Source organism: Pseudonaja textilis, chromosome 7, assembly GCF_049901715.1.
Source record: "Pseudonaja textilis isolate UNSWEBS1 chromosome 7, rPseTex1.2, whole genome shotgun sequence".
Taxonomy (NCBI): Eukaryota; Metazoa; Chordata; class Lepidosauria; order Squamata; family Elapidae; genus Pseudonaja; species Pseudonaja textilis.
Window position 1 is genome coordinate 1,220,529 of NC_141996.1, and position 16,972 is coordinate 1,237,500.

The 16,972-nt window shown below is 52.3% G+C and overlaps 2 protein-coding genes across 2 annotated transcripts in view; one reads left to right on the forward strand and one right to left on the reverse strand.

Annotated features, from left to right (window-relative positions):
- ANAPC15 (anaphase promoting complex subunit 15) overlaps window positions 1-16,972 on the reverse strand; it is a 416,731-nt gene that overhangs the window by 377,712 nt on the left and 22,047 nt on the right. The window lies entirely within an intron of this gene.
- ARAP1 (ArfGAP with RhoGAP domain, ankyrin repeat and PH domain 1) overlaps window positions 1-16,972 on the forward strand; it is an 85,191-nt gene that overhangs the window by 66,285 nt on the left and 1,934 nt on the right. Inside the window, 10 exon segments of the mRNA XM_087936893.1 lie at window positions 328-396; window positions 669-786; window positions 2,828-2,941; window positions 3,955-4,097; window positions 5,055-5,137; window positions 11,135-11,185; window positions 13,848-13,911; window positions 15,102-15,151; window positions 15,153-15,255; window positions 16,607-16,644. Coding sequence (XP_087793019.1) covers window positions 328-396; window positions 669-786; window positions 2,828-2,941; window positions 3,955-4,097; window positions 5,055-5,137; window positions 11,135-11,185; window positions 13,848-13,911; window positions 15,102-15,151; window positions 15,153-15,255; window positions 16,607-16,624 — 813 coding nt within the window. The 3' untranslated portion in view covers window positions 16,625-16,644.

Genomic DNA, 16,972 nt, shown 5'->3' on the forward strand with positions numbered 1-16,972 from the left:
TAGATAGATAGATAGATAGATAGATAGATCTAAGACAGGGTCTTATTTTCAGGGGGAACACAGGTAGATAGAGAAATGATAGACGAACAGGTAGACAGATAGATGATAGATATAGACAGACAGACAGGTACAGAAAGACAGGCGGACGGATGGACGGACAGATGGACAGGTAGATGATAGGCAGGTATGAGAATGGGTCTAATAGCCCGCCCCCAGCTGTGGCTCATCCCAGCCTCCCAGCCTGCCAATGTCCCTCGCGGGTCCTGCACCCCAAAGAGCAGAGCCCCTGACATTGAAACGTCTCCGTCGCTTCCTCCCCCTCCTCAGCACGCCGGAGACTTCATCTGCACGGTGTACCTGGAGGAGAAGAAGCTGGAGGCTGAGCAGCACGTGAAGGTGAGAGGGGGCAGTGGCCGGGGGGGGGGGGGGGGGGGGGGGGGGGGGGGATCTGAACCGGGCAGGGAAAAGCCCCAGGGTGAGTGGAAGGTCACTGGGGTTGGGGGCACCTGGGGCTGGTTCTGGGGGAGAGAGAGAGAGAGAGAGACCGGGCCAAGCGACTGGACCCAACGCGGAAGACCCGCTTTCGTGCCCAAGGCGGGACCAGAACTGGGGAGTGGGCGGCTGACCCTCACGCTCGCCTGGTGGGGGGGGGGCTCTTCTCCTCCCAGATCCCGGCCACCATGACGGCGGAAGAGCTGGCCTTCACCATCTTGGACCGGAGGAAAATCCCCACCAAGGAGAAGGATTTCTGGAGCTGTTTTGAAGTCAACGAGCGAGAGGAGGCCGGTTAGTGGGGGCCGAAGCTTTTGAGAGGGAGGGAGGGAGGAGGGAGGGAAAGAAAAGGGAAAAAGAAAGGAAAGGAAATTGAAGGAAGGAAGGAAGGAAGGGAAGGGAGGGAGGGAGGGAGGAAAGGAAATAAAGGAAGGGAGGAGGGAGGGAAAGAAAAGGGAAAAGAAAGGAAAGGAAATTGAAGGAAGGAAGGACGGAAGGAAAGAAGGACTTGAAGGAAAGAAAGAAAGAAAGAAAGGAAGGAAGGAAGAAAGGAAGGTAAGGAAGGAAGGAAAGAAAGAAAGAAAGGAAGGAAGGAAGGAAGGGAAAGAAAAGGAAAAAAAAGAAATTAAAGGAAGGAAGGAAGGGAGGGAGGGAAAGAAAAGGGAAAAGGAAGGAAAGGAAATTGAAGGAAGGAAGGACGGAAGGAAAGAAAGAAAGAAAGGAAGGAAGGAAGGAAGAAAGGAAGGTAAGGAAGGAAGGAAAGAAGGAAAGAAAGAAAGGAAGGAAGGAAGGAAGGAAGGAAGGAAGGAAGGAAGGGAAAGAAAAGGGAAAAGAAAGGAAAGGAAATTGAAGGAAGGAAGGAAGGAAGGAAGGAAAGGAGGGAGGGAGGGAGGGAGGAAAGGAAAGGGAAAAAGAAAGGAAAGGAAATTGAAGGAAGGAAGGAAGGAAGGAAGGAAGGAAGGAAAGGAGGGAGGGAGGGAGGGAGGAAAGGAAAGGGAAAAAGAAAGGAAAGGAAATTGAAGGAAGGAAGGAAGGAAGGAAGGAAGGAAGGAAGGAAGGAAGGAAAGGAGGGAGGGAGGGAGGAAAGGAAAGGGAAAAAGAAAGGAAAGGAAATTGAAGGAAGGAAGGAAGGAAGGAAGGAAGGAAGGAAAGGAGGGAGGGAGGGAGGAAAGAAAAGGGAAAAAGAAAGGAAAGGAAATTGAAGGAAGGAAGGAAGGAAGGAAGGAAGGAAGGAAAGGAGGGAGGAGGGAGGGAGGAAAGGAAAGGGAAAAAGAAAGGAAAGGAAATTGAAGGAAGGAAGGAAGGAAGGAAGGAAGGAAGGAAAGGAGGGAGGGAGGGAGGGAGGAAAGGAAAGGGAAAAAGAAAGGAAAGGAAATTGAAGGAAGGAAGGAAGGAAGGAAGGAAGGAAGGAAGGAAAGGAGGGAGGGAGGGAGGGAGGGAAAGAAAAGGGAAAAAGAAAGGAAAGGAAATTGAAGGAAGGAAGGAAGGGAGGGAGGGAGGGAGGGAGGAGGGAAAGAAAAGGGAAAAAGAAAGGAAATTAAAGGAAGGAAGGGAGCGGAAGGGAGGGAGGAAAGGAAATAAAGGAAGGAAGGGAGGAAAAGAAAGAAATTGGAAAGGAATGGAAGGGAAGGGAGGGAGGAAAGAAAGAAAGAAAGAAAAAGAGAGGGAGGGAGGGAGGGGAAAAAAGAAAGGTAGGAAAAAGGGGAAGGAAGATGAAAGAAAGAAGAAAGAGAGAAGGGATAAAAGAAAGGAAACAGAGGGAAAGGGAACAGAAAGGAAAGAGAACAGAAAGAAAAGGAAAGAAGGAGGGAAGCAAGGGAAAAAAAGAAAGAAAAAGAAAGGAAGGAAGGAAAAAGAAAGAAGGAAAAAGGGAGAAAGGGAGGGAGGGAAAGAAAGGTAGCGAGGAGAAAGGAAGGAGAAGGGAAGGAAGGTGAAAGAGAGAGAGAAAGGAAAGAAAGAAAGAAAGAAAAAAAGGAAGAGAGAGAGGAGAGGGAGGGGGAGGGAAGTGGGGAGGAAACCCTGAGGGGTGGGGGGTGGGGGGTGGGGGGTCAGGCTTTGTCCCAAGCAGGTTAAGGCATCCTGGACTCTGCTTGAGGGCTGGACAGGACCGTCCAGGTGTGGCCACCAGGTGTGGCCTGGGCAGGAAGCAGCCAGGCCAAGGGAGCCCCGCCCGCCTGACCCTTGACCTGCTTTGGAGACCCTGTGGCAATCCAGGGAGACCCCCTCCCCCAGGAGTCCCTTTCACACCTTTTAGGCCTCCCATTCTGTGCTTCCTCTCTCCCCTCGGCCTTCCTCCTCCTCCTCCTCCTCCTCCTCCTCCTCCCCCCGGATGAAGAGCGCCCCCTGCACTACAGCGAGAAGGTGCTGCCCATCGTGCACAGCCTGGGGAAGGACAGCTACCTGGTGGTGAAGAAGCAGCTCTCCATGGAGAACATGCTGCTTTACCTGGGTAGGTGGGGCAGCCGGAGGCAGGCGGGGGCCTGGGGGTGGGCAGGGGCGGGGGTGCTCTCAGGACCCCTTTGAGGGGGCGGGGGGCTCAGGGATCGGCCACCGTCCAGGTGGGAAACTCACCCTGGGGCCTGGACGAAGGAGCAGGTCGGGGTCCTTCAGGGTGGGCCCTTTGGGGGCAGTTTTGGGTCTGGGGAGAGAGGGAGGGAAGAAGGAAGGAGGGGAGAGGAAGAAAAGGAAGGAGGGAAGGAGGAGGGGAGAGGAAGGGAGGGAAGAGGTGAGTGGGAAGAAAGGAAGGGAAGGAGGGAGGAGAGGGAGAGAGAGGAAGGAATGGGAGGGAGGGAGGAGGGAAGGAAGGGAGAGAGCAAGGAAGGAGAGGGAGGAGAGAAGGCAAAGGGAGGAGAGAGGGAGGAAGAGAGGAGAGGAGAGGAAGGAAGAAGGAAGGAAGGAAAAGGCAAGTGGGGAGGAAAGAAAGAAGGGAGGGAGAGAGGAAGGGAGGAGAGGGAGAAAGGAGGGAAGGAAGGAAGGGAGGGAGAGAGGAAGGAATGAAGGAGGGAGGAGGAGGAGGAGAGAATGCAAAGGTAGGGAGAGAGAGAGGATGGAAGGAAGGGAAAAGGAGGGGAAAAGGCAAGTGGGAAGGAAAGAAAGAAGGGAGGGAGAGAAGGAAGGAAGAAAGGAAGAAGGAGGAAAAGGAAGGGGAAGGACGGAGAGGAGAGGAAGGAAGCCCCCTCTTCCCCCCTTGGCAGGGACCTGCCTTGACCCAAGAGCAGCTGGCGGCTCCCGGGGGGGACGACAATGGGGGTACAGGAGGCCCTTTGGGCCGCCAACGATGCTCATCCTGCTGGGGGTGGTGGTGGGGCCGCCCCCTTCCCTCTCCCCGCCTGGGGCCCTGGACTGCTGCTGCCAAGAAGCCACCCAGGGTGGAGTGGGGGCAACAGAGGGGAGAGGGGTGTGTGTGCGCCCCCCCGCCCCCTAATGGCCCCCTCCATGCCCCCCTTCCTTCCTCCCCTCCAGCCAGCAAGGTGGGCGACAGCAAACACGGCCTGATGAAGTTCCGGGAGGAGAAGAACGTGCTGGGCCTGGGTCTCAGCATCGGCTTCCACGACCGATACTTCATCCTCAACAACCACTCCCTCCGCCTCTACAAGGAGGTCCGGGTAGGTGCGCCTCTGGCAACCCCCTCCCCCTGCCCTCCCTCCCCTCGGGGTCCGCCCACGCCCGACTCCCTCGGGGCTTGACTGCCACAAGGGCTGCCCTGGAAGAGGAGCCGGGGGTCCGAAGGGGGCAGCCGGACTGCTTTCCTGCGCATCTCGGTTTGCAACGCAGGCGCTTCTCTTGCGGGGGCTGCAGGGGCTGCCGAATGCAAGGTGGGGTTGCGACATTCAAAGCCCTCCGTGGTCCAAAGTCACCCAGCTGGACTAGAACTCACCGTCTCCTGGTGATTGGCCCACCCAGCTGGCTTTCAGGCCTAAGGCGGGACTAGAACTCACCGTCTCCTGGTGATTGGCCCACCCAGCTGGCTTTCAGGCCTAAGGCGGGACTAGAACTCACCGTCTCCTGGTGATTGGCCCAAAGCCACCCAATTGGCTTTCATGCCTAAGGCGGGACTAGAACTCCCCATCTCTTGGTGATTGGTCCAAAGTCACCCAGCTGACATTCATGCCTAAGGAGGGACTAGAACTCACCGTCTCCTGGTGATTGGCCCAAAGTCACCCAGTTGGCTTCCATGCCTAAGGCGGGACTAGAACTCCCCGTCTCCTGGTGATTGGCCCACCCAACTGGCTTTCATGCCTAAGGCGGGACTAGAACTCCCCGTCTCCTGGTGATTGGCCCACCCAACTGGCTTTCATGCCTAAGGCGGGACTAGAACTCCCCGTCTCCTGGTGATTGGCCCACCCAGGTGGCTTTCATGCCTAAGGCGGGACCAGTAGACTCAACTGGCTCCCTATGTCCACCTTTAATGTCCACTTTCAGTGGTGGGCATAGGTCTTGCAGGCTTTTGGAGGTAGGAAGTGGCGCCCCCTGTGGGGACCTGAGCTGGCCCTTTTTCGCGGGCAGTGGGGACACAGTCCCCCCCTTTTGGCTGTTTACCCTGCCCTCCTTCTATCGCGCAGAGCCATAAACCGGAGAAAGAATGGCTGGTCAAGAACCTGAAGATCTACCTGGGAATTAAGAAGAAGGTCCGTCCACCAACTTGGTAAGTGGAGCAATCTCTGAGTCTTCATGTCTCTGAGTTCCCACCTGATGGTTGTTCCTGCAAAGGGGAGCTACTCCAGCCCAGGTGGGCTTCACCTGCCCTACAAGGGGTTTGTCGACTGAGCCAGCTGTGTGCGGCGGCAGCCACAAAAGCCCACGCAACCCTAAGCTGCATTAACGGAAGAATACCATCAAGATCAAGAAAGGTACTCACACCACTCTGTAAAGCCTTAGTAAGACCGTTTGCAGTGAGACTCCCATTATGAGACAACCCAGGAGCAAAACACGGCACAACAGACATTTAACCGGGGTTTACTATGCAACAGTTATATAGACAAATATACGTGGTCGGCAAAATACCTTACAAGCAATCTTTTTTCTTCTTAACTCTACACGGAGAACTTCGGCAATGAATACAGGACAGAAGGAGAGAGAACACAACCCTCTAATGGCTGCCTTTTATATAAGCACCTCTTAAAGGGATAGAACCCATCCCCAGTCTTAAAGGAGAAGTAGTACCAATGTTGGTTCATCTTCAATTGCACCAGCCACATCTGGTCACCCAGTTTTGGTCACCATACCATAAAAAAAGAGGTTGAGACTGTAGAAAAAGTGCAGAGAAGAGTAACCAGGATGATTAAGGGATGGAGGTTAAAACATACAATGAACGGTTGCAGGAACTGGGCCTGGCTAGTCTAGGGAAGGGAAGGACCAGGGGAGACAGGAGAGCATCTTCCAATATTTGAGGGGCTGCCCCAGAGAGGAGGAGGAAGGGGGTCAAGCTATTCTCCAAGGCACCTGTAGGCCAGACAAGGAATCATGGATGGAAACTGACCAAGGAGAGATTCAACCTGGAAATAAGGAGAAACTTTCTGACAGGGAGGACAGACTTCCCTCGGAAGTTGTGGGAGCTTCATCCTTGGAGGCTTTCAAGAAGAGACTGGACTCCCATCTGTCAGGAATGGTGGAGGGTCTCCTGCCTGGGCGGTGGGGTTGGACTAGATGACCTACAAAGGTCCCTTCCAACTCTGTCAAGTCTGTTAAAATCTGTTAGACCAAGATCCTCAAAGTCCCTGAAAATTGGATAGTCAGGGAGATAAGGCAGCCATTCCTGTTTTGGGCCAGGAGGGGGCAGCCTTGCTCCGTGGAACAGCTCCTGTCCGGCTCCTGACCCGCCAGCCAAGGATGGTGACCCCCCCCCGCGCCCAAAGGTGTAAAATGGTCATCTAGAGGTGCCCTCGATGGGCCAAGGAAGGGGTGAAAGCTGTTCCTTTGGCTGCAGGTGGCCTAGAGGAGAATTTGAGCTGCACCGGGGGAAGAAAATCTCCCCCACCCACTTGTGGGGTTTGCGGGGTTGAGAATGTGGCGCCAGCCAGAGTTGGAAGGGACCTTGGAGGTCATCTAGTCTAACCCCCCACCCCGAGCAGGAGAGCCTACCCCATTTCTGACAGAGGGTCTCTTCTTGAAAGCCTCCAGGGATGATGAAGCTCCCACAACTACTTCTGAGGGAAACTTCTTGTAAACAAAGGAGAAACTTCCTGACAGTGAGGACAATTGACCCGTGGAACTCCTTGCCTCCGGAAGTTGTAAATCAGAGGTCTCCAAACTTGGCCCCTTTAAGACTTTGTGGACTTCAACTCCCAGAATTCCTCAGCCATAATTGCTTCCTGTTTTTTTCTCGATCATAGCTGGGCTAGAGAATTCTGGGAGTTGAAGTCCACAAGTCTTAAAGGGGCCAAGTTTGGAGACCTCTGTTGTAAATGCTCCAAGGTCTTTAAAAAGATGAGGAATACCATTTGTCTTAAGTGGTGTAGGGTTTCCTGCAGGGGTTAGACTAGAAGACCTCCAAGGTCCCTTCCGTTATTCTATTCTATTCTATTCTATTCTATTCTATTCTATTCTATTCTATTCTATTCTATTCTTTCTTATTCTATCTTCTATTCTATTCTTTCCTATTCTATTATTTCTTATTCTATTCTATTCTATTCTATTCTATTCTATTCTATTCTATTCTATTCTATTCTATTCTATTATCTTCTATTCTATTCTATTCTTTCCTATTCTATTCTTTCTTATTCTATTCTGTTCTGTTCTGTTCTCTTCTGTTCTCTTTTCTTCTCTTCTCTCCTATTCTGTTTTCTATTCTTTCTTATTCTATTCTATTCTATTCTATTCTATTCTATTCTATTCTATTCTATTCCAAAGTGCGCAGGGTTGAGATGTGGCACCAGCCCCAAATCGCACAGGATGGTCCTGCCCTGCGTCAAGCCCCAGAGTCTTAATTCAGCCTCCCCACCCGTCTATCACCCCACAGAGTCATTGGAAAACGGGCTGGTCGGTGCAAAATTCAAATCTCAGGCTGGCTCCTATTTCTGCATAATTTGCATAGCCTGAACATCAGTTTTAGCTTCCTGCTGCATTTGGGGGGCTGCATGGAAGCCCCCTCTTCCCCTCTCCCCCCACATCCTCTTCAACCTGTTGCATGAAGGACCCCCTCCCCGTGTCAGTCATCCAGGTCACGGCGGTTCCCAAAGGTGCTTTATTTTTTATTTTTTGCAATGAAGACATTTAAGCTTCTCACCCAAGAAGCTTCATCAGTTCTAGAGAAGGGGGAAAAAATAAGACCAAGGAAAAAACCAAGTCCAGCTGCCTTTTGAAAAAAGCGCCTTGGGGTCTACTCCAGCGGCCTGTTTTGAGTACTCTCTGGTGCCCCTGCAGGCCACCGAAGGGGGAAGCATGGAACTGGGTGGGCCCCAGAAGCCAGGGTGGGAATTTGTGCACACACCCACACAACCTGACAACAAGGTGTCCTCCTTTCTCTTTTCCAGCTGGGGCTTCACTGTCTTCTTTGAGAACAGAAAAGATGGAGAAACAGCAGTGGTAAGGGGCCGGGGCCAGGAGCCGGCAGCTGGAAGGAGGGTGGGCTCCTCAGTTTGATGCTTATAGCTAAAAGGCCGGGGGGGGCTGAAAACTAGTGGATAACTTCAGTCTTCGTGTCTCTTGAGTTCCCACCCAGATTGCTGTTCCTGCAAAGGGGAGTTACTCCAACCCAGGTGGGCTTCACCTGCCCTACAAGGGGTTTGTCCTAGAGCTAGCTGTGTGCGGGCGGCAGCCACAAAAGCCCACTGCAACCCTAAGCTGCATTAACGGAAGAATACCATCAAGATCAAGAAAGGTACTCACACCACTCTGTAAAGCCTTAGTAAGACCGTTTGCAGTGAGACTCCCTTATGAGACAACCCAGGAGCAAAACACGGCACTGGCAGACATTTAACCGGGGTTTACTATGCAACAGTTATATAGACAAATATACGTGGTCGGGCAAAATACCTTACAAGCAATCTTTCTTCTTCTTAACTCTACACGGAGAACTTTGGCAATGAATACAGGACAGAAGGAGAGAGAAGACAACCCTCTAATGGCTGCCTTTTATATAAGCACCTCTTAAAGGGATAGAACCCATCCCCCAGTCTTAAAGGAGAAGTAGTACCAATGTTGGTTCATCTTCAATTGCACCAGCCACATCTGGTCACTCAGTTTTGGTCACCACACCATAAAAAATATGTTGAGACTGTAGAAAAAGTGCAGAGAAGAGCAACCAGGATGACTAAAATATATGATGGACGGTTGCAGGAACTGGGCCTGGCTAGTCTATGAAAGAGAAGGACCAGGGGAGACAGGAGAGCATCTTCCAGTATTTGTGGGGCTGCCACAGAGAGGAGGAGGAAGGGGGTCAAGCTATTCTCCAAGGCACCTGAAGGCCAGACAAGGAATCATGGATGGAAACTGACCAAGGAGAGATTCAACCTGGAAATAAGGAGAAACTTTCTGACAGGGAGGACAGACTTCCCTTGGAAGTTGTGGGAGCTTCATCCTTGGAGGCTTTCAAGAAGAGACTGGACTGCCCTCTGTCAGAAATGTTGGAGGGGCTCCTGCCTGGGCAGGGGGGTTGGACTAGATGACCTACAAAGGTCCCTTCCAACTCTGTCAAGTCTGTTAAAAGATCCTCAAAGACCCTGGAAATTGGATAGTCAGGAGATAAGCAGCCATTCCTGTTTGGGGCCAGCAGGGGGCAGCCTTGCTCCGTGGAACAGCTCCTGTCGGGCTCCTGACCCGCCAGCCAAGGATGGTGACCCCGCCACCCACCCAAAGGTGTAAAATGGTCATCTAGAGGTGCCCTCGATGGGCCAAGAGAAGGGTGAAAGCTGTTCCTTTGGCTGCAGGTGGCCTAGAGGAGAATTTGAGCTGCATCGGGGGGGAAGAAGAAAATCTCCCCACCCACCTTGTGGGGTTGAGAATGTGGTGCCAGCCAGAGTTGGAAGGGACCTTGTAGGTCATCTAGTCTAACCCCCAGCCCGAGCAGGAGAGCCTACCCCATTTCTGACAGAGGACAGTCCAGTCTCTTCTTGAAAGCCTCCAGGGATGATGAAGCTCCCACAACTCCTTCTGAGGGCAACTTCTTGTAAAACGAAGGAGAAACTTCCTGACAGTGAGGACAATTGACCCGTGGAACTCCTTGCCTCCGGAAGTTGTAAATCAGAGGTCTCAAACTTGGCCCCTTTAAGACTTTGTGGACTTCAACTCCCAGAATTCCTCAGCCATAATTGCTTCCTGTTTTTCTCGATCCTAGCTGGGCTGGAGAATTCTGGGAGTTGAAGTCCACAAGTCTTAAAGGGCCAAGTTTGGAGACCTCTGTTGTAAATGCTCCAACACTGGGAGTTTTTAAAAAAGATGTTGGAGTACCATTTGTCTTAAGTGGTGTAGGGTTTCCTGCAGGGGGTTAGACTAGAAGACCTCCAAGGTCCCTTCCGTTATTCTATTCTATTGTCTCCTATTCTCTCCCATTCTATTCTATTCTGTTCTGTTCTGTTCTATTCTATACTATTCTTAGCATAGAGAATTCTATTCCATTCATATTTTCTATTCTATTCTATTCTATTCTATTCTATTCTATTCTATTCTATTCTATTCTACTCTACTCTATTCTTTACTATTCTATTCTACTCTACTCTGTTCTTTCCTATTCTATTCTATTCTATTCTATTCTATTCTATTCTATTCTATTCTATTCTATTCTATTCTATTCTATTCTATTCTATTCTATTCTATTCTTTGCATAGAGAATTCTATTCCATTCCATATATTCTGTTCTATTCTATTCTATTCTATTCTATTCTATTCTATTCTATTCTATTCTATTCTATTCTATTCTATCTTCTATTCTATTCTTTCCTATTCTATTCTTTCTTATTCTATTCTGTATTCTATTCTTTCTTATTCTCTTCTCTTCTCTTCTCTTCTCTTCTCTTCTCTTCTATTCTATTCTATTCTATTCTATTCTATTCTATTCTATTCCAAAGTGCACAAGGTTGAGATGTGGCACCAGCCCCCAAATCGCACAGGATGGTCCTGCCCTGCATCAAGCCCCAGAGTCTTAATTCAGCCTCCCCACCCCTCTATCACCCCACAGAGTCATTGGAAAATGGGCTGGTCAGTGCAAAATTCAAATCTCAGGCTGGCTCCTATTTCTGCATAATTTGCATAGTCTGAACATCGGTTTTAGCTTCCTGCTGCATTTGGGGGGGCTGCATGGAAGCCCCCTCTTCCCCCTCTCTCCCCCACATCCTCTTCAACCTGTTGCATGAAGGACCCCCTCCCCGTGTCTACGGAGATTCTCAGTCATCCAGGTCACGGCGGTTCCCAAAGGTGCTTTATTTTTATTTGCAATGAAGACATTTCGCTTCTCACCCAAGAAGCTTCATCAGTTCTAGAGAAGGGGGAAAAAATAAGACCAAGGAAAAACCAAGTCCAGCTGCCTTTTGAAAAAAAGCGCCTTTGGGGATCTACTCCAGCGGCCTGGTTTGAGTACTCTCTGGTGCCCCCTGCAGGCCACCGAAGGGGGAAGCATGGAACTGGGTGGGCCCCAGAAGCCAGGGTAGGAATTTGTGCACACACCCACACAACCTGACAACAAGGTGTCCTCCTTTCTCTTTTCCAGCTGGGGCTTCACTGTCTTCTTTGAGAACGAAAAGATGGAGAAACAGCAGTGGTAAGGGGCCGGGGACCGGCAGCTGGAAGGAGGGGTGGGCTCCTTGGTTTGATGCTTATCTGGTCTTATAGCTAAAAGGCCGGGGCGGGGGCTGAAAACTAGGGAGGGTTCGACCCCCACCATGGCATCCCTCCTTAGTCCATTCCGATATTGTCTTTCTTCCGTCCAATTGTGTTCGATTTTGCAGCCGAAATTCAAGGCAGAAAACACGCAGGTGTTTCACTTCTTTATAAACATCATAAGTAAAGTTTACAATACCATTTGCAGATTCTGTCAACGTAACAGAAGCAAGTGCAGTTTCGATTCTCAGCAAAGCACCCAGAGCCAAACCGCAGCCAGGCTGTCAAGCTCCCCTTGGCTGGTCTGTTGCCATGCTTACTCACTTGGCTGACTTTGTTGACCATGTCTCTGCCAGTTCATGAATATACTCGGACAAATCGTGTCCAGTTCTCGGAGACTTTCCAGATAAATCCTTGGAAGTTTCTTGGCAGGGCGTTTCAGAATTGGTTGGCTATTGCTTCAGTCCGAGGGCTGTGAAAGAGTGACCGGCTCCGGGTCACCCAGCCACCTTTCATGTTTAAGATGGGACTAGAACTCCCTGTCTCCCGGTGATTGGCTCAGAATGACACTCAGCTGGTTTTCCTGCCTAAGGCGGGACTAGAGTTCCCCGTCTCCTGGTGATTGGCCCAAAGTCACCCAGCTACCTTTTATGCATGTTGGAACTAGAACTCCCCATCTCCTGGTGATTGGCCCAGAGTTACCCAGCTAGCTCTCATGCTTAAGGCAGGACTAGAACTCACCGTCTCCTGGTGATTGGCCCAAGTCACCCAATTGGCTTTCATGCCTAAGGCGGGACTAGAACTCCCGGTCTCCTGGTGATTGGCCCAAAGTCACCCAGTTGGCTTTCATGCCTAAGGCGGGACTAGAACTCCCGTTCCTGGTGATTGGCCCAAAGTCACCCAGTTGGCTTTCATGCCTAAGGCGGGACTAGAACTCCCGTTTCCTGGTGATTGGCCCAAAGTCACCCAGTTGGCTTTCATGCCTAAGGCGGGACTAGAACTCACTGTCTCCTGGTGATTGGCCCAAAGTCTCCCAGCTGCCTTTCATGTCTAAGGCGGGACTAGAACTCACCGTCTCCTGGTGATTGGCCCAAAGTCACCCAGTTGGCTTCCATGCCTAAGGCGGGACTAGAACTCCCGTTTCCTGGTGATTGGCCCAAAGTCACCCAGTTGGCTTTCATGCCTAAGGCGGGACTAGAACTCCCGTTTCCTGGTGATTGGCCCAAAGTCACCCAGTTGGCTTTCATGCCTAAGGCGGGACTAGAACTCCCGTCTCCTGGTGATTGGCCCAAAGTCACCCAGTTGGCTTTCATCCCTAAGGCGGGACTAGAACTGTCTCAACGAATGACTCTGGGCGGCTTACAATTCCCCAAGTATAAAAACAATGCAAACAACAAGCATCTTAAAAACCATAAAAACATGCCAAATAAATAGGCACAGCTTCCGAGATCCTTAGTCACTCACCTGTACAGGTAGTGATCTCAACTTACGACAATTGGTTTAGTTGACTAAAAAAAAAAAGTGATTGATGAGCCCTTTTCACACCGACAACCGTTGCAACATCCCCACGGCCACCTGATCAAAATTCAAAAATACTTACGATGCTTGCAGTGTCCCAGAGGGGTGTGTGTGTGTGTGTGTGTGTCGCGTGGGTGTGATTCGCTTAACAACGGGAGCGATTTGCTGAATAACTACCATAACTTGCCAAACGGGGCGACATTCCACATTCAGCACCCCAAATTCAGGAGCCCAGCCAGGGGTTTAAAATCTTGCCAAAGGCCAGCAGAGGGGGGTGTCAGGACTCCAACAAATCCACCCCGCCCCCATTCCAATCCTAAGTCTTTAGCCGCATCTCTGAGTAAAAAAAAATTGATTTATTCGGAGTGGCCATGTCGGCGTTAGCTGGGTGCAGCCGACACTAAAATACATCATTCATTTCCCCCTTGACCCTGGTCTTCCCCCCCCCCCCAAACCCCTGGATGTATATTCTCCAATGGGACACATCCATAGCCAAGAATCATCCATCATCTCTCCAGTAATAATCTTCTGCGCCAACAGCTTCGGCCTCCTAGCGATTATCCGAAGCATTTAAGGAATGCACTGTTTTCTTCCCTCCCTTTTCTGCTGGCAACTAAAAAGACCCCAGGAATATTTTTAGTTGACCGGGAGATTCAAAAAACCCCAACAACCGGTTCGCTGCCCAGGCGCTGGGTGGGCGTGGCCATGTTGGGCGTGGCTTACCGGAACTTCCGGGAGGGCCGTTATTCCCCCCTCCCAGAGTCTCCGTGCGGACCCTGCCCTGACCTGCATGGAAAACGGGCCATAAGGAGATTCCTGGGCGGGGCCAGCCAGTTGGTTCGAATCCCGGTTCGGTGAACCAGGTGGAAATTGAACATCCGGTTCTGCCGAACCGGTGCAAACCGGTGGATTCCTGTCCCTGGTTGGGGGCCCTTCTCGTATCGGTGGAGAGGATGTCCCACACCATGGGGGGACCGCTGCAGGAAAGGCCCTGCGTCCGAACCTCTGTTTTTTTGGGGGGAGGGGCAGGATGGAGGGGGGGGATTGCTTCTCCTTCTCACCCTTCTCCCCCCCCCCGCCGGCAGGTACCTCTGCTGTGACACCCAGATGGAAATGCGAACGTGGTTTGCCAACTTCCTCTCTATGCAGGTAAGGCAGGGCAGCCTCCACCTGGGCGTTTGTACCTGGGCGTTCCAGGGAGGGTCTCCTTCCTTGGCCTTCCACGCCTGCATCCTGGGATTGGGCCTGCTCTGAGCAAGCAGGGTAGTTGGGTAGCGTCGTGGCCTCTCATTGGCCAGCTTGGCAGTTAGACGCAGACCGTGAGGAGGTTGGGGAGGAGCAGGGGCCAGTCCTGGAGTCTGGGGAAGGCTCTGCGTCGGAGGCAGAGACGGGGGCCCAGGCTGTCTGACAGCTGTCGTATCAGCTGCCTTCAGAGTCAGAGATCAGTGGGGAAGAAGAATAGCTGGAGCCTGATGTGCCCATGCACAGAACTGCCAGAGGAACTAAGGGTTGACTCAGGAGTAAAAGCTCGGATGGTGAATGGGCCCCTCCCTTAGGGAATAAAAGAGGAGCGAAAGGGGTGTGGTGGTTGCCTTCGGTGTCAGAGATCAGTAGGGAAGAAGAACAGCTGGAGCCTGTTCCCAGGGGGCACATGCACAGAGCCGCCAGAGGAAGGGAAAAGTTAAGGAACAAGGGTCGACTCGGGAGTAAGGGCTCAGGTGGATGGGGAATGGCCCCTCCCATAGGGAATAAAAGAGGAGCGAAAGGGGAGTGGTGGTTGCAGGAGACAGTTAGCTCAATTCATGAGGGTGAAGATTGGTTCCATAACTTCTTGCCAAGTAATCGCTGCTACAGTGTGGCGTTGGGAAGCTCTCGGCCTGGCAGCTCTCCAAGCCCGATAAAGCTCTGTGGTTGTCAATTCACCCTTGAAAGACGGTTTGCTGGATGCGAATGAGAGGAATATTCATCTGAGCCTAATAAAAAAGGAGTTTTGTCGAGACGAGGAGTCGGCTTCCAAATTTTGGGAGCCCAGGTCGGGGGGCTGCTTAGGTGGGGAAGTATTTGCACCACCGCTTGCGCTGCCAGGGTGTTTGCACACTCGCCCTGTGCTGGCAGTAAGTTTCCCCCTCACCCCCAAGCGCTGGGGTCGCTTTCCAAGCTTCTGCAATTCCTGAGATTCGGGCCTGGCCGTCAAGGCCATGAGGACTAGGAACTTGCCCCATTTGGGCCACCCAGAGCAGGGTGAGGTTGGCATCGCTGAAGGGCCCGGGAGTGGGCGCTGACCCGATCCGTGGCCTGGATGCAACCCCTCACCTCTTTCTGTCTCCCCCTCCCCCCAGCACGGAGGCAACCTCTGGCCCTCGGAGGCGTCCAGGTCCGCCTGCCCCAGGCGCCCCCGACTCCCGGCTGGGCCACGTCTCCCTCATCCCCCTGCGAGGCAGCGAGAATGAGATGCGGAACAGCGTGGCGGCTTTGGTGGCTGACCCCTTGACGGTGAGCCCGGTCCTCCCCCAGCTCCTCTCCCCTTCCCTGGCCCTCCCTTTCTCTCTTTCATCTCTCTCTCCCTCCCTCCTTCGCTTCTTGCTCTGTTTTCTTTTTCTCTCATCCATCATCCTCTTCTTCTCTCCCCAGCCTCCCCCTCCTCCTCCTCCCCTTCCCCTTCCCCTGGGTGCCTGGGGGATCCCTTCCTTCCTTCCTTCCTTCCTTTCTTTCTTTCTTTCTTTCTTTCTTTCTTTCTTTCTTTCTTTCTTTCTTTCTTTCTTTCTTTCTTTCTCTTTCTTTCTTCCTTCCTTCCTTCCTTTCTCTCTCTCTCTCTCCCTCCTCCCTCCCTTACTTCCTTCTTTCCTCCCTCCTTTACTTCTTCCTTCTTTCTTCCTCTCCTCCCTCCTTTCCTCCCTCTCTCCCTCCCCCTCTTCCTTCCTTCCTCCCTCCCTCCCTCCCTCTTTCATTACTTCCTTCTTCCTCCCTCCTTTACTTCTTCCTTCCTTCTTTCTTCCTTTCCTTCCTCCTTTCCTCCCTCTCTCCCTCCACCTCTCTTTCCTTCTTTCTTTCTTTCTTTCTTTCTTTCTTTCTTTCTTTCTTTCTTTCTTTCTTTCTTTCTTTCTTCTCTCTCTCTCTCTCTCTCTCCCACCCTCCCTCCTTTCCTTCTTTCCTCCCTCCTTTACTTCTTCCTTCCTTCTTTCTTCCGTCCTTCCCTCCTTTCTTCCCTCTCTCCCTCCACCTCTTTTTTTCCTTCCTTCCTTCCTTCCTTCCTTCCTTCCTTCCTTCCTTCCTTCCTTCCTTCCTTCCTTCCTTCCTTCCTTCCTTCCTGCCTCTTTGCCTCTTTTCCTCCCTTCCCTCCTTCTCTCTTCTTTTTCCCTTTGCTTTCTCCTTCTCATCTTTCACTCATCTATAATCCCCTTCTTCTCTCCCCCTGCCCTCCTCCTCCTCCCCTTCCCCTGGCTGCTTGGGGTCCCTGATGGTCTGTCTGTCTGTCTTTCTTTCGTTGTTTCGTCCTTTCTTTCTTTTGTCCTTCCTTTTTCTTTCTTCCCCCCTCCCTCCTCCCTTCTTTCCTGCCCTCCTTTCCACCTTCCTTCCTTCCTTTCTTTTTCTCCCTCCCTCCTTCTTTTTCTCTTCGCTTTCTCTTCCTCCTCTCACTCATCTATAATCCCTCCCCCTTCCTCTTCCTCCATCCTCCCTTGGACCCGGCGGGTCGGGGCTCCCTGACGATCCCCTCCCCAAAAGCCCGGGGGGGAGGAGCTGGCTCTCCTCCATGCTCCCAGGGGGTCCCACCTGAGGACCCCCCTCTCCCCCGGTGCAGGAATCCCGGGTCCCCTTCTGACCTCGCCTCCTTTTCTCCCTGCAGCTGCTTCGGGATGTGTGAACCTGGCCGAGGCGAAGCAGGTAAAGTCCCTGGGCGTCCGGCAGCGGGTCAGGGCAGCTGCCCCTCGGCATGGGGGGGTGGGGGGTGAGAGAAGGGAGGACTTTGGGGAGGCCCACTTTGTCCCCCTGGGGCTGGGGAGGCCGGCCGGCCTTTGCCGAGATCCTGGCCCGGCCTTGGAAAGGGGGCAGCGGCTCCCCTGCGCTTAGCGCCCCGACCCGGAGGGGTCCACAAGCCCTAGGGAAGAATTTGGAGTTTTTTTGGGGGGGGGGGAACCGAAATCCTTCCCCGCCAGGGCTGGGATCCACATGTCAGCAACTGGTTCTCTGCCCAGGGGGCTGGGTGGGCGTG